Source organism: Phacochoerus africanus, chromosome 3 (assembly GCF_016906955.1).
Source record: "Phacochoerus africanus isolate WHEZ1 chromosome 3, ROS_Pafr_v1, whole genome shotgun sequence".
Classification (NCBI taxonomy): Eukaryota; Metazoa; Chordata; class Mammalia; order Artiodactyla; family Suidae; genus Phacochoerus; species Phacochoerus africanus.
Genome location: NC_062546.1, coordinates 33,816,037 through 33,829,022, shown reverse-complemented (window position 1 = coordinate 33,829,022; position 12,986 = coordinate 33,816,037). Strand labels below are relative to the sequence as shown.

The 12,986-nt window shown below is 54.3% G+C and overlaps 1 protein-coding gene across 1 annotated transcript; it reads left to right on the top strand.

Annotated features, from left to right (window-relative positions):
* Positions 1-205: 205 nt before the first annotated feature.
* Positions 206-11,459, top strand: PAX1 (paired box 1). Its single transcript, XM_047770195.1, has 5 exons — positions 206-219; positions 1,190-2,511; positions 4,070-4,212; positions 4,693-4,918; positions 9,932-11,459. The coding sequence occupies exons 1-5, from the start codon at positions 206-208 to the stop codon at positions 10,021-10,023; spliced, it is 1,797 nt and encodes a 598-aa protein (XP_047626151.1). The 3' UTR covers positions 10,024-11,459.
* Positions 11,460-12,986: the final 1,527 nt, after the last annotated feature.

Below are 12,986 nucleotides of genomic sequence, written 5' to 3'. Positions count from 1 at the left end.
TGGACCCCACTTGGAAGTTTCCTTTGGGCCTGTCACAGTTAGGGCCCACCACACCCTGGGAAATCTACAACTTGGTGTTGATGCAAGGTAAATGTAGAGGAAAGAGTTAATGCTGAGGCCAAAGAGTTCAGGGCTGTGCAAACCCTGCTTATATGAAGGGGAAAGGACCATTCAGTAGTTTAACAAAGACTCCTGGAAGCCAAGGATGCTGGTTGAAAGGTGAGGCCAGCCGGCTCAGCTTGGGAGGGTTCGGGCTTCTGGCTTGGGATAAAAGAACTGTCCTTCAGGCCTAGAGCAGGAGCTACAGCATGGGGTCTTTGGCGCCACCAGGATGCCCTTGGGGTCCAGTCAGGGGGGAGGAGGAGGGTGTCCTTGTTCCGGGGCCAGCAGGTCAGAATCCTTTCCCACCTGAGTCCTGTGTCACCTCTCAGAGAAATGAGTTCAAAAGGGTGGGCCTTTTTGCAGAAAGACAGAATTTAGAATGTGCCCCTTGCATGACTGAAATCACACTACCCCCCCCCCAAATGGGTGGATGTTAAACACTGCAGATATTTTTTGAGAGTGAGATTGGCGTGTCATCCAGAAATGGGACAGGCAGGAGTCACTCCACTGAAAGTGTCTTGAGCCCTCCTCACAGGGGCTCTGCTCTAAGCTGGGTTCCCACTGGTTGCCCAGGAGTTGGGGGGGGAGCTGGGGCGCTGGCACCCCTCTTCCCCTGCCCCGCACCCATCGCCTTGCCCAGATTCACTTTAATCCTGGGATGTTTTAGCAGTTATGGCAGCGGAGGTGAGTCATAAAACTAAAACCAAAACTAGTACTAGTGCTAATAAATACTCATCAGTTTGAACCGAGTAACCCATCATTCTCAAAACACAAGGGGGTAAGGGGCTTCAAGGGGAGTAGAGCAAGTGGAAGGTCCCAGGCCCAGCTGGGGTTTGGGTGTGTGTGTGTGCGTGCGTGTGCGTGTGCGTGTGTGTGTGTGTGTGTGTGTGTGTGTGTGTGTAGGGGGATGGGTTCCGAAGGAGGGCCGAGGGGGGGGAGGACGCGAGAAGGGGGTAGGGTTTCGGGGCGGGGAGGGGGCCGCCGGGGCGCGGTGACGGGAACCAATGAGCTGCCAACTCGCGCGTCTCCGGCGTGACTGCCGAGATTGACGTGGAGGACACGTCAAATTGATCCCCGCTCTCCGCAGCCTCCCGGTCAGACGAATTTCTCCTAATCGGATGAAGTTCACCCTAGGCCTGGGGTCGCGGGCGTGGAGAGTGTCCTGGGAGCGGGCGGCGGCGGCGGCGGCGGCCGGCCCAGGGACGGGCGGCAGCGCGCTCGGCGGCGGCGCCCGGCGCTCTTCCAGCCCGCGGCCCGGCCGCCGCGGCTCTCGGCTCGCGCGCGCCCTCCCTCTATGCCTCTCCCGCGGCTGCGGCGCCCGAGCTCTCCCGGACCGCGCCGGGCCCAGTCCCGGCCGCCTCGGCGCCAGGCAGCTGGCCCGCCCGCGCGCCATGGGTAAGGGGCAGGCGGAGGAGGCGGGGGGTGTCCCGGCGCCTCCCTTCCCTCGCGCCCGCCGTGCCCGGGAGCCCGGGTCCCTGAGCAGCCGCGTTCTCCGCACGCCGCCAGTCCCGGGGAGGGGGGCGTTCGGCGTGTCGCGGGGAGGGGATGTCCCAAGTAGACGCGTCAAAAGTCGCGAAACGGCACGGAGGGCTGAAGCGCGCGGCGCCTGCGCCCCTGCCCACTCCCGGAGCCGGCCCCGGTCCGTTCGCTCTGACTCAGAGGACCCACCGGTCACCTTCGGAGGCGCCCCGGGTGCAGCCCCTGTCCCCGCAAGACCACCCTCGGCTAACCCGCCGGTGTTCTCTCCCCTCCCCTCACTCTCGTCGGGCGCGTCCGCAGAGCAGACGTACGGCGAGGTGAATCAGCTGGGCGGTGTGTTTGTCAACGGCCGGCCCCTGCCCAACGCCATCCGCCTGCGCATCGTGGAGCTGGCGCAGCTGGGTATCCGACCCTGTGACATCAGCCGGCAGCTTCGCGTCTCCCACGGCTGCGTGAGCAAGATCCTGGCGCGCTACAACGAGACAGGCTCCATCCTGCCCGGGGCCATCGGGGGCAGCAAACCCCGTGTCACCACTCCCAACGTGGTCAAGCACATCCGGGACTACAAGCAGGGCGACCCCGGCATCTTTGCCTGGGAAATCCGCGACCGGCTGCTGGCCGATGGCGTCTGCGACAAGTACAACGTGCCCTCTGTGAGTTCCATCAGCCGCATCCTGCGCAATAAAATCGGCAGCCTGGCTCAGCCCGGGCCCTACGAGGCGAGCAAGCAGCCGCCGCCGCAGCCTGCTCTGCCTTACAACCACATCTACCAGTATCCCTACCCCAGCCCTGTGTCTCCCACGGGCGCCAAGATGGGCAGCCACCACGGGGTCCCCGGCACGGCGGGCCACGTCAGCATCCCCCGTTCATGGCCCTCGGCTCACTCCGTCAGCAACATCCTGGGCATCCGGACGTTTATGGAGCAAACAGGTCAGTCGTGCCGGCCTTCCGTACCCTTCCTGAAAGGGGCAGAAATGGGGGGGGGCAGACATTCGGGTGAGGGGTCACTCTCGCCATTTTTCCTCAAACTGGTTTTGGCTCAGGGGAGGGGTCCGGGCTGGCCAGGGAGACTGAGGGTCCGTGGCCTTCTGTGGGAGTCCTCGGACATCTTGAACTTTTTATGACAAATATGGAAAATATTTCCCAAATGGAAGAGCAATCGCCGACCACAAATTCGGAGGCCTGAAATTGCGCCTTTTCATTCTTGCAAAAAGTATGCAAACCCCTATCAGCAGATCTAAGCCAAACAAACCACAGAGTCAATTCTGCGACCCTTTCTTAAGATCCTGATCTTTCGGGATCCCTCACCGGTCCCCAAAGACTTTTGTCTCATCCAGGCCCCAAAGGCCCTTAAAGTAAAAGGCTAGGGGGACAGCTGGTGGTTTTGGGTTTTGCCGACTGGCCTGGATATCCAGCAGGCCTGTTGGCAATGCAGGTTCTGGAGCTGAGATTTCAGGATATAGGCACCTATAGGATGTGAAATCTCCTAGGATTTGCCTTTGGCCTGTAATTAATTGAACTCCCAGCGATTTGCCGGTCACCGGTCACTTCTCTGGGTGCAGAGGGAGGGGACTCCGAGAGGAGGGACAGTTTTGGCCGGCCTTGGTACAGGCTGGGGAAGAACTTATGGGCCTCCAGGACCAGATCCTGAGCCTCTTCAAACTGTCCCCTGCCCCCAGCAGCCTGCCAGAGGATGGCGGGTTCTTAGGTAGGCAGACTCAGCAGGAGGGTAAGAGGCAAAATTCACTGTAGCCCAAGAGAGAGGAGAGGCGGTGGTAAGGAAACTGAAGGCTTAGCTCCCGGTGGCCGCGGGGTGCCTCCTGGCCTCGCACATGCTTTGTTTCTCCTCTGGCTCAAATCCAGCCTGAGCCGGCCAAAGCTTTGCATGGAGCGCCTGCGGGCAGCCGGCTGGGAGATGACCTCGCCAGGCCTGAGCTCAGATCTGGAGCTTTCTCTAGGTTTTCTGCGCACACATATACGAGGAGCAGACGTGTCCCACGGCTGCTCTTGGGTGGCTGGGATGACGCCTTTTTGGGGAGAGGCGTGATGTCTCCAGAGGGAGTTCTGAGTGGAAAAGTCTTCCAGTCGACTGAGAAACCCATCTGTCTTGAGCCCCCTGTGGTTTTGAACTTGGACCTTTTGGGGAGCCGCTTCTGGACAGTGGAAAGGTCTTTTGGGCCGAGGGCGCCCAGCTTTGGCTGCAGCTGCAGGCCGCCTTCCGCCCGACACCTCCTGTTTCGCGGGAAGCGGGTCGAGGGGCTGGGAGGAGCGAGGAGCAGGCCCAGCCTCGCTCTGCCTGCCCGGCTGGCAGCGAAAGCGAAACCCCCACCTCGGGCGTCTGACCCTCGGAGGTACCAGGGAGCCTGGGATGCGCCTTGGATATGACCTGGCGCTGGTGGGCACGCGTGTGCAGGTCGGGCTGGGGGTCTGCGCGTGCGCCCAGTGCGGATCCAGACGCCACTGTTCAACCGTCCTGTGTCCCCCGCAGGGGCCCTGGCGGGGAGCGAAGGCGCCGCCTACTCCCCGAAGATGGAAGAGTGGGCCGGCGTGAACCGCACGGCCTTCCCCGCCAGCCCCTCCGTGAATGGGCTCGAGAAACCCGCCTTGGAGGCGGACATTAAATACACTCAGGTACCCACCCGAGCGGCGGGGAAGGAGGTGTCCTTATCGGGGGAGCCGAAGAGTTGGGGGTAGGGAGAAAGAGAAGAGACCCCCGTCCCCCATCCGTGGCTCTGTTAGTAGCGTATTTCTCTCCTTTTCTAGACATGCTGGTTTGGGGAAGGCCGCTTTTGAGGACACTGATTTTTCTTTTGCCAAGACACTTTTGCTAAAAAAAAAAAAAAAAGCTTGGCCCCATTAACACAAAAGGTTGAAGGCTGACTCCCTTTCTCTAAATCCCGGATGGCGAACACCTTTTATTATTATTTGTAACAATATGAATGGACATCACTTTGCTTGGGTCCTTACCAGGAGAGTGAGAGGCCAGGCTGCCCGTGGGGATCATTGCGGGGACAGCAGGGGGAATGGGGATCCCCCACCGCGGTGGTGGCCTGGGCTGGTGGAGCCGGCGGCATTGCCGGTTGCTGACTGTCTGTCGCTCTCTCCCCGCAGTCGGCCTCCGGCCTCTCCGCAGTGGGCGGCTTCCTCCCGGCCTGCGCCTACCCGGCCTCCAACCAGCACGGCGTGTACAGCTCGCCGGCCGGCGGCTACCTCGCCCCGGGGCCGCCGTGGCCTCCGGCGGCGCAGGGTCCCCCGCTGGCGCCCCCTGGGGCCGGCGTCACCGTGCACGGCGGGGAGCTCGCTGCAGCCATGACCTTCAAGCATCCCAGCCGAGAAGGTGAGGGGCGCAGGCGGGAGGGGTTCAAACTGCTATCTCAGTTTAGGAAGGGTGCAAAGGGAGAAAGGAGAGAGAGACGGAGACACAAAGAGACAGGGTGACAGGGAGAGGCTGGCATGGCTACCAGGACCAATTCTTTCTCCAGATTCCACTTTAAGCCCGTGACTTCTTGGAGCGGATTGATTTCTAACAGGTGCATGCCCTGTCCTTAGAAAGGCAGGCAGAAGTTCAGAGAGGCCCCAGGACTGAAACCCAACCTGCATGGAGAAAGAAGAGTCCCTCTCTGGGTCTCCTTTCTCCGTCGGTGGATGGGTCTAGAGGGCACCCTTCAGCTCACATATTCATGGCCTTTGGAGCTGCACTTTCTGGGGAGGATCTGCTGTGGCACCTGAACCCCACAGGTGGGGCTGGACCTGTTCTGGCCCAGGACCACACCTGGCCTTTCCAGGCACTGCCCATCTGTTTCTTCCACGTCCAAGGTCTCCCCCCACCTCCACCCCGGTCTTCCCTTGTATTCATCTTCTTGAACACATCCTTTGGGAAAGGAGAGAGTGCGTTTCAATCATGCGTCTCTAAGTCTAGACTCTTTTGAACTCTGCGTGGTTGTTTGGGGTCCTTCTGTCTGTGGGAAATGCGGGCTGAGAGTTCTGCCTCTTCCTCCTCCTTCATAAATCTTCTCTCTGATAAGCCAGCTAACAGATTTGAGATATTTACTGATGGGCAGCAGTGTCAGGGGCATCTTCTTCCCCTGACCTTTGGGTTCTAATTCTTCCTATAACTTGAGAAAAGTTTAATTGCCCTTGAATCCGCATTTTCCTTGCTGGGAAAAGGATTGGCTGGAGTTGCTCATTTAGAATTTGTCTCATTTAGGTTCTGAGCACTAGAAATTTGCAACTGCAACTACCTCCTTTCAGTCACGGGGTAGGGGGGCCGCCTCAGCAGCCAAGGGAGGCTGGGCACAAACTCCGGGGGCAGCCTTGGGCACGGGAAAGTGCAAGATTACCAGCCGATCTTTACCGGCCGATCCGCCTCGTGGGGGAAGGCAGAAGTGGGGACAGGTGGTGTTGGGTGAGCAAACAGGCCTCCTCTTTGGTGACACCCTGGCAAAAAGCTTTTTTTTTTCCTTTTTTCTCGAGTAGTTTCATAGTTTCCCTGAGACACACTAGCCTGATCAATGGGGGAGGGGCAGTAAAGATGCCATCATTGGCAGTCAAGTGGAGGAATGGATTTAAATTTTTTTTTCACCTTTTTTTAGAGCACAAACATTCTGGGATATCAGTTTACAAATATTGAGAATTAGAACTCCTTTAAACATTATTTTTTTAAACATTTAAACAGTCTCAATTTTATTGTGTTGAACCATGAGTTTATCGATATTTTTGTACATAGAGACTCCCAGAACTCCTTTAAGCTTTAGATTTAATTTAAATAATAGGGAAAGCCAATTGTTCATTTACAGGAAAATACAAGTAAAGGAAAATTTAAAATCCAGAATCAGCTCCTTTGAGCTTTCTCTTTAAGGACAGATAAGGGGTCTCCGGGGTATTCTTTAGCTCAGGGCCTGGTCCTTGGCCTTGAATCTACTTGTTTTCTGAAACTGGAGGTTGCCTGTTGAATTAGAAATTGAAATAAAATTTACTGAATTACACTCATTATACTAATCTTTTAACTAAGCAGATTCTTCATTTGATTTAGAAAAGCTTATCCACAAATTTAAATGATTTCCCCAGGGCCGATCCCAAGGAGAAGGAAGACTTAGAAAAAGGATTCATTGTCTTTAGAGCTGCGTGGTCCTTTTCTAGCAGATCCACTCTGCCCCCAGGGTTGGGGTTGGGGGTTCAATTGCTGCCATAGAAACAAATTATGAAATGAAGGTGACAATTCAAAGTTGAGACATAGAGTTCTGAGTTCTAAGCTAACTAGTTAATCTGAGGGAGAGGCTCATTGGTGGTTGATTTTCTTTAGAAGTTACTTCCCTTTCAGAAACACAGAGCCACTGAATGACACTGGCATTCCTGTCCCTTTAGCCATTATTTTCACTTCCTATTATGAAACAAACAAAAAAATGCCACCCGTGTCCAAAATCCGCAGCAATAATTACCTTCATTCGTTATTAAATTAACAGCAATTTCCTGGTTCTGACAGTTCTTGAAAGATCCAGGTAAAAGGATCATCGAATAAATCAGGCCAATCATTAAAAATGATTTCTCCAGCTGGCATACAAGTGTTTGTGTTTGAACAAGAACATATAAATAATGAGAGTTACATACCTACCTGGGTTATGGATTTTTACTCTTTTCTCACTGGCAGAAAAAAACAGACTTCAAAGAAGCCCCCCATCCCCCAAATGATCTTTGAAAAATTACAAAGTAAAGTAATATGAATCACTGCCTTTAATTTTCTGATCACTGCTTAAGAAATTATCTTTAAAGAAACCTGTCCCATAAGACAGTTTACTATCATTGATTGTTCAATTCATAGGAGTAGTAGGAATAGCATTTATTGAACTGTTTTCAGGAAGAAAACAGTTTCTTTACTGAAAGCAATTTAATATCATGAATGCTCAGTAAAAAAAAAAAAAAAAGGTTTTGATCACCTAGTCCACACACGGACAATATATACACAATATATACTCTATTTTATATATGTATATACATACATTTCAATATATGCTCCAAATCAGGTGCAAATGAGCATGAACTGTTTTCCTGAGATAAGCTTACTCAAATGTCAATTTACACATTACAATTTACTAACTTTATCTTGGTGAAGTGTAGTGAGTGTGAGTTCCCTATTATTTAGGCAAGAAAGTGTGATTTACACTTCCCATCGGTGAAAGGAAACTTTAATTCTTGAGAGCTGACAGAATAGGAAAGTTTCACTTCATTTACAAGTAAGAAGGGCCAATATTCTAGGAATCTCAACACTATCCAAGGCTAGACCAGCTCCCTCCCCTCCCCTCCCCTCCCCTCCCCTCCCAGACAGGTGACTGACCCCATCAGACATTCCCTGATACAAATGGTATTTACAGAGAGTTTTCAGAAACCTCAAACCCTCAAGGTTTTAAAACCCCTCCCAGCTAGGTTTTGGAAAGACAAAAGATTTGGAAATCAAATGTATAAGTTATGGCCTCCTTTCAAAGAAAATGTACTTTCTGTATTCGTTAGCGATAACTCGCAGCTTATTCTAAGCATCTCTGCTCGGGCTTAGTTCCTGAAGAATCAATCTTAAAATCAAACTTTGCCAGGAGCACAAGGGCACAGGGGTAGGCCTGAGAGCCCGCTGTTGCCAATCTCAGTATTAATTTCCAGACCCCTTTCCAGAACCCCAGGCTGACATCTCCTGCATCTTCACCCTGGCTGCCCCACCCCAGGGTCCCAGTGGCCCTGAAATCAAAGTCCCAATATTCTGGAAAAAAAAAAAAAAAAAAAAAAAAGCCCGTCTCCATTCCTGCCCATTGAGATTAAAGGAGTTTGCAGAGCGCCTAACTCAAGCACAAGCCTGCCAGCCCCCCACCTACCCACTAGTGTAGCCAGGGGTCCTGAAGGTGGGGGGCATATGGGGAGGGACTAGGGCAGAGCTAAACACTCAGCAGCAGGATCGCCTCCTTAGAGTGGAGTGGAAGCTGGTCCTGGCCTCCCAGCTGTTTATTTTTCACGAGTTCATTTTCTCGCTTGTCTCTCAGGCAACCGGCCCTTGGCTGAGAAACCTCCTCCCCCTGAGATGTTTTCCTTTAGAAACATCCCTCACCTCCAAGTGTGTGTACTGGCTGGAATGTAAAGGTCTGAAAACTTTGTCGGCGGAGCCGCCACAACTGTGTTTAGGAAAGAGCGCTGAGAGACCTGGGAGAGCCAGGGGTCTGTCCTGGAAAGGTCTTCAGACCCCTGGGCCACCTCTGTGAAACCAGATGTATGCGCGCGCGTGCCCTGGCGCAGAGGTGTGGGCCGATTTCCGCGCGCGGCCTCAGCGCTGTGCGCTGCGAAGTGTGGGGCGGGGGCCTCTGCAGGGGCAACCACCGGGAGAGCTAGCTCCCTCGCCCCAAGCTGAGTTGCTAGGAGCTCCTCCTTTAAAAGAGGACGTGTTGGGGGAGAAAAGAAAGTTGAAAATATGCGCCTTTAGGTATAAACAAGCTTGTGCCTTCTCAAGTAGGAGAAGCCCAGAGCCCGGGAGTTGGGAAAGGAAAAACAGGTTGCACAATCTTGGCGTCACTTTTCTGGCTTCCAGTAGCAAAACTTGGGCCCCTTCCCAAAACGGTAAATAATAGAGCAACGGGCAGAATGCCGCCTGATCTGGCAAGTCCACTGTCACTAAGTCTGGAGGCCCACGGGCTCCCAGGACGCGCAGTGTCCACAGTGGTGAGCGCATCTGGGCCTCGGGCCTCGGGTTCAGAACCAGTTCTGTCGGCGGCCTAACGCGCGACCGCCTGTCAAGTCGGGGGGGAGGTCAAGGCCGCCCTGGGGCCTCCCAGGAGGGCGTTTTGGTGACCCGCCCCCACACTAGATTTTCCCCAGCCCAGAGCAAGCCTTGAGCTGCTTTAAGGACTATGACCTGACAGCCACCCGGGAGTCTGGTAGATGGGGCATCTGGAAGCGGGGTGCTGGGATCTTAGCTCCAGGTTCCATCCCCGCGGCACCCGGGATCCGAGCACCGCCCCGCCCGGGGCTAGCCAGCTCTGCAGCGCCTTCTTTACTGAGCGGCGCCGGGCCAAAGCCATTGCGCTGAGTCCGCGGTGCCGGGCGTCGGCGGGCCCGCCCTGCGCGGAGAGCCGCGGTCGAGGCTGAGTGGGCGAGCGGCTCCCGTGGGGCCACGAAGGGTGGGCGCCCACGGGGATTCGGGGAGCGAGGGGGCGCGTGGTCTTGATGCCTCCTTCCAGTCCCCAGATGTGGAGCGCCTGCCGCCCCTGCTCCCCGGGACAGCGCGCCATCGCCGCGCTGGCTTGGCATCATGATTCCCGGGTCTTCCGTTGGGCGCCGCTCACGGCAGTGACCCGACGCCCTGTGCTTCCTCCTGCAGTGGCCGACCGGAAGCCTCCCAGCCCCGGCGGCAAGGCCCCCGACGGCCTGGGGAGCTTACACGGACTGCCCATCCCAGCCTCGACTTCCTAGGGCCACGCGTCCCAGAGCTGAGCCCGAGCCCGAGCCCTGAGGCAGTGGCGGAGCGGCGGGCGCAGCGGGACGCGGACCCGAAGACTCGCCGCCGCCAAGGTGCCCACCAGCCCCGACCTCGCCTGCCCGGTGTCCGACGGCCTTGCTTCCTCCGTGGGCCGGGGTTTTCGGCTTCTCTGAACTCTGGCTTCAGACTGTTGCATCCCCGTCGCGATCTTTGCTCCGACGTGACCTCCCTCGCCTTGCCGTCCTCCAGAGTCTTTTCCTGCTTCTCCCAGGGCCACTGTCCCTTGGTCCTTTCCCTTCCCCAGTGTCCCTCCTTCCAGCTCTCCCAGACTCCGGCTTCCTCCCTCCTTCCTACTGACCCTCCTTTACCTCCTCACCTTTGTCCTCTCCCTCCCCGTTTTCTCCCTCGGATCCGTGCGTGGGCTCCCTTTGCTGTGATCCAGCCCAGTCCATCCCTTCTCTCCTTGGCCTTTGCAGTTCTGACTCTGCCTCTCTTCATCGGTACTACCCCTGACCCCTGCTCGCTGGGGACAGCCCAGGCGGGTCTCCAGGACAGACCCTCCTCTCTTTAGCCTCCATTCCTCTGGGCCCCCAAGTCCAACAGAGGGGGCTCAAACTGGGAGAAGGACAGAGAAGCCACAGATCTTACTTGGTATTTTTGTAATAAGGAACCTGAACAAAATCTCAGTGAACTGTCCTTTCTCCTCCCTCCCCTAAGGATGTTATCTGGAAATCTCCTTGTCTGGATATTTTCTCAGTGCCTGGTGGCTGGGTTTCTCTTTGCTTCCTCTGAGATGATGTCACCCCAAAGAAGGTGAGGAGGGGACCAGGGCCACTGGTGTTTTCTGTAGTTAGAAAACCATGCGTGTCCTGGAGGTGTCCCTCCCACCTCTCCACACCCAACAGGGAGGGAATTCACATGTGGTGGACGCATCAGCACTGTTTTTGGTACTCAGGGGTCAGCACGTTTGTTAATTTAAACCACAAACTGCTTCCGGGTACAAAGGTGCAATCTGGCTTCTGGTTTGCAAAGGGATGGGGGTCAAAAAAAAAAACAAAAACCAACAACAACAACAACAACAACAACAACAACAACCCAACAACCCAGAAAGTGTCTTCTAGAGTGGGACACAAACCCTGTTAACTGCTTCCAAGTTCAGGCGCACTGGTGGCAGGACCCTGGACATAAAACTGCAATTTCTGTGGTCATAAACATGTCACTGGTGAGAGTCTGACATCACCTGTTAAACGTGGCTGCCTTTGAATAAAGCAAAGCGTCTGAAGTATGCTCAGTAAGGGTGAGCAGTCCTGTTCAGCCCGGAGAGCTGTGTAGACACATCTCCCCTAGCCCCAGGGTCTCCAGCAGGAATGCTAGGAAGAGGGGATTATTCTATTAGTTTCCTCATCAGCACTTGCAGCCCAGGTTGGGCAGAAAGAGGAAGAGGAAGGGAGATGGGGGGGGGGGCGTGGTGGAATTTTCAGGGATTAGCAAAATGCAAAAAAATTAGCAAAATTAGCAAAATGCAGAAACCATCCTAAAATGAAGTAAATTCTTAGAGGGGGAAAAAATGGGCAGAAGGCAGTGAGGAACACGGAGGACTTAGAACATTTTCAACATTCTGAAAGCTAAAGAAAGTTGTCACACGCTACCACCTAACCTAGGGATTTCTCCTTCCAGAGGTGTCTCCAGCTACTTGTTTTCTTTCTCCTCCCTGGGTTTGGCTTTCTCAGACCGACAGAAGAGATTTTTGAATGGAAGGGGGTGCTTGTCAATGGAGCTGCCTGCTTGGAGGGAACCAGTGGGGAGATTTTTCCCACTGCCTCTCACTGCAGCAGTACCTGCTGAGGGTATTCATCGAAGTTAATGAAAAGGGAATCTCCTTTTTACATAGAGAGGCTTTTCTTCCCAGGTCTTCAAAGTCTCTTGGCTAGTTAAAAAAAAAATTCCATTTTATAGACAGGAATACTGAAGGCTAGAAGTTTAGTTTATTTCTCTGGACCACATACAGCAAACTATGGATGACAGGGCTTGGACATGGAAACTGGGTGATACCATCTTATCAGAGAGCTCGAACTTTGAGCCTGGGGTCCTCAGCCTTTGGTACCAGCATTTCCGGCAGAGAGGCTGCTCAAGGATTTAGATGAGCTTTGCATGCTCAGTATCCACAGGATTTTCACATGGCCATTCTTGCTGCCTGGAGGACTGCCAGGAAGAAGCCACCTTGCCTTTTCTGAAGAAACAGGAAGAACCTGTGTCTGGTTGCTGTCACCATCTTTGCTCTGCCACCTTTGACTCTGTGCTCGGGCTGACCCAGGGGTGAGAAGAGCTGCAAAAGTGCAGCCCAGGAAAGAGGGAGGATGCCATCTGCAAAGGGAGGCCTTTGCCAAGTCTGTCCCCTGAGCCTCCCCATGTGGTTCCCAGAAGCTGAGAGAGCATTAGAGGCTGGGCAGCATCTGGGCACAGCACACTCTGTCCACGGAGCTTAGGTGAAACCCCTGCCTCACTGGATGCAACAGAGGCCTGAGACCTCACCAAGCCTCAGTGTCCCATCTGTGAAGTGCACCCTCCCTGTGGTGACACCACGGTGACTGGACTGCTGGAAGCTGGGCCCTGGTGTTGCTTCACCTCTCTGGTGATTATTTTTTGGCTGTTACCAAAGGCAAGGGGAGTCGGTTTTGGGTTGATGGAAGGACCCAGAATTGAAACAGTTTTCAAAAGATCCCATTAAGTGTTGCATTTTTGTTCCTGCATGTGGATCTGTGGGGGCACCAGGGCTCCTGATAAGATTACAAAATACCGTGTTAGGTCGAGTAATTTGAGAAAGAATCACTCCCCAGAGGCAATTTGCACTAGCCCCTGCCTTTTATTGTACTTTTTAATTTAAGAATAAGGTTTTTTTTTAAACTATAGAGAAGTGCCAAAAAAAAAAGACAAAAATGACCTATCATCACTCAAA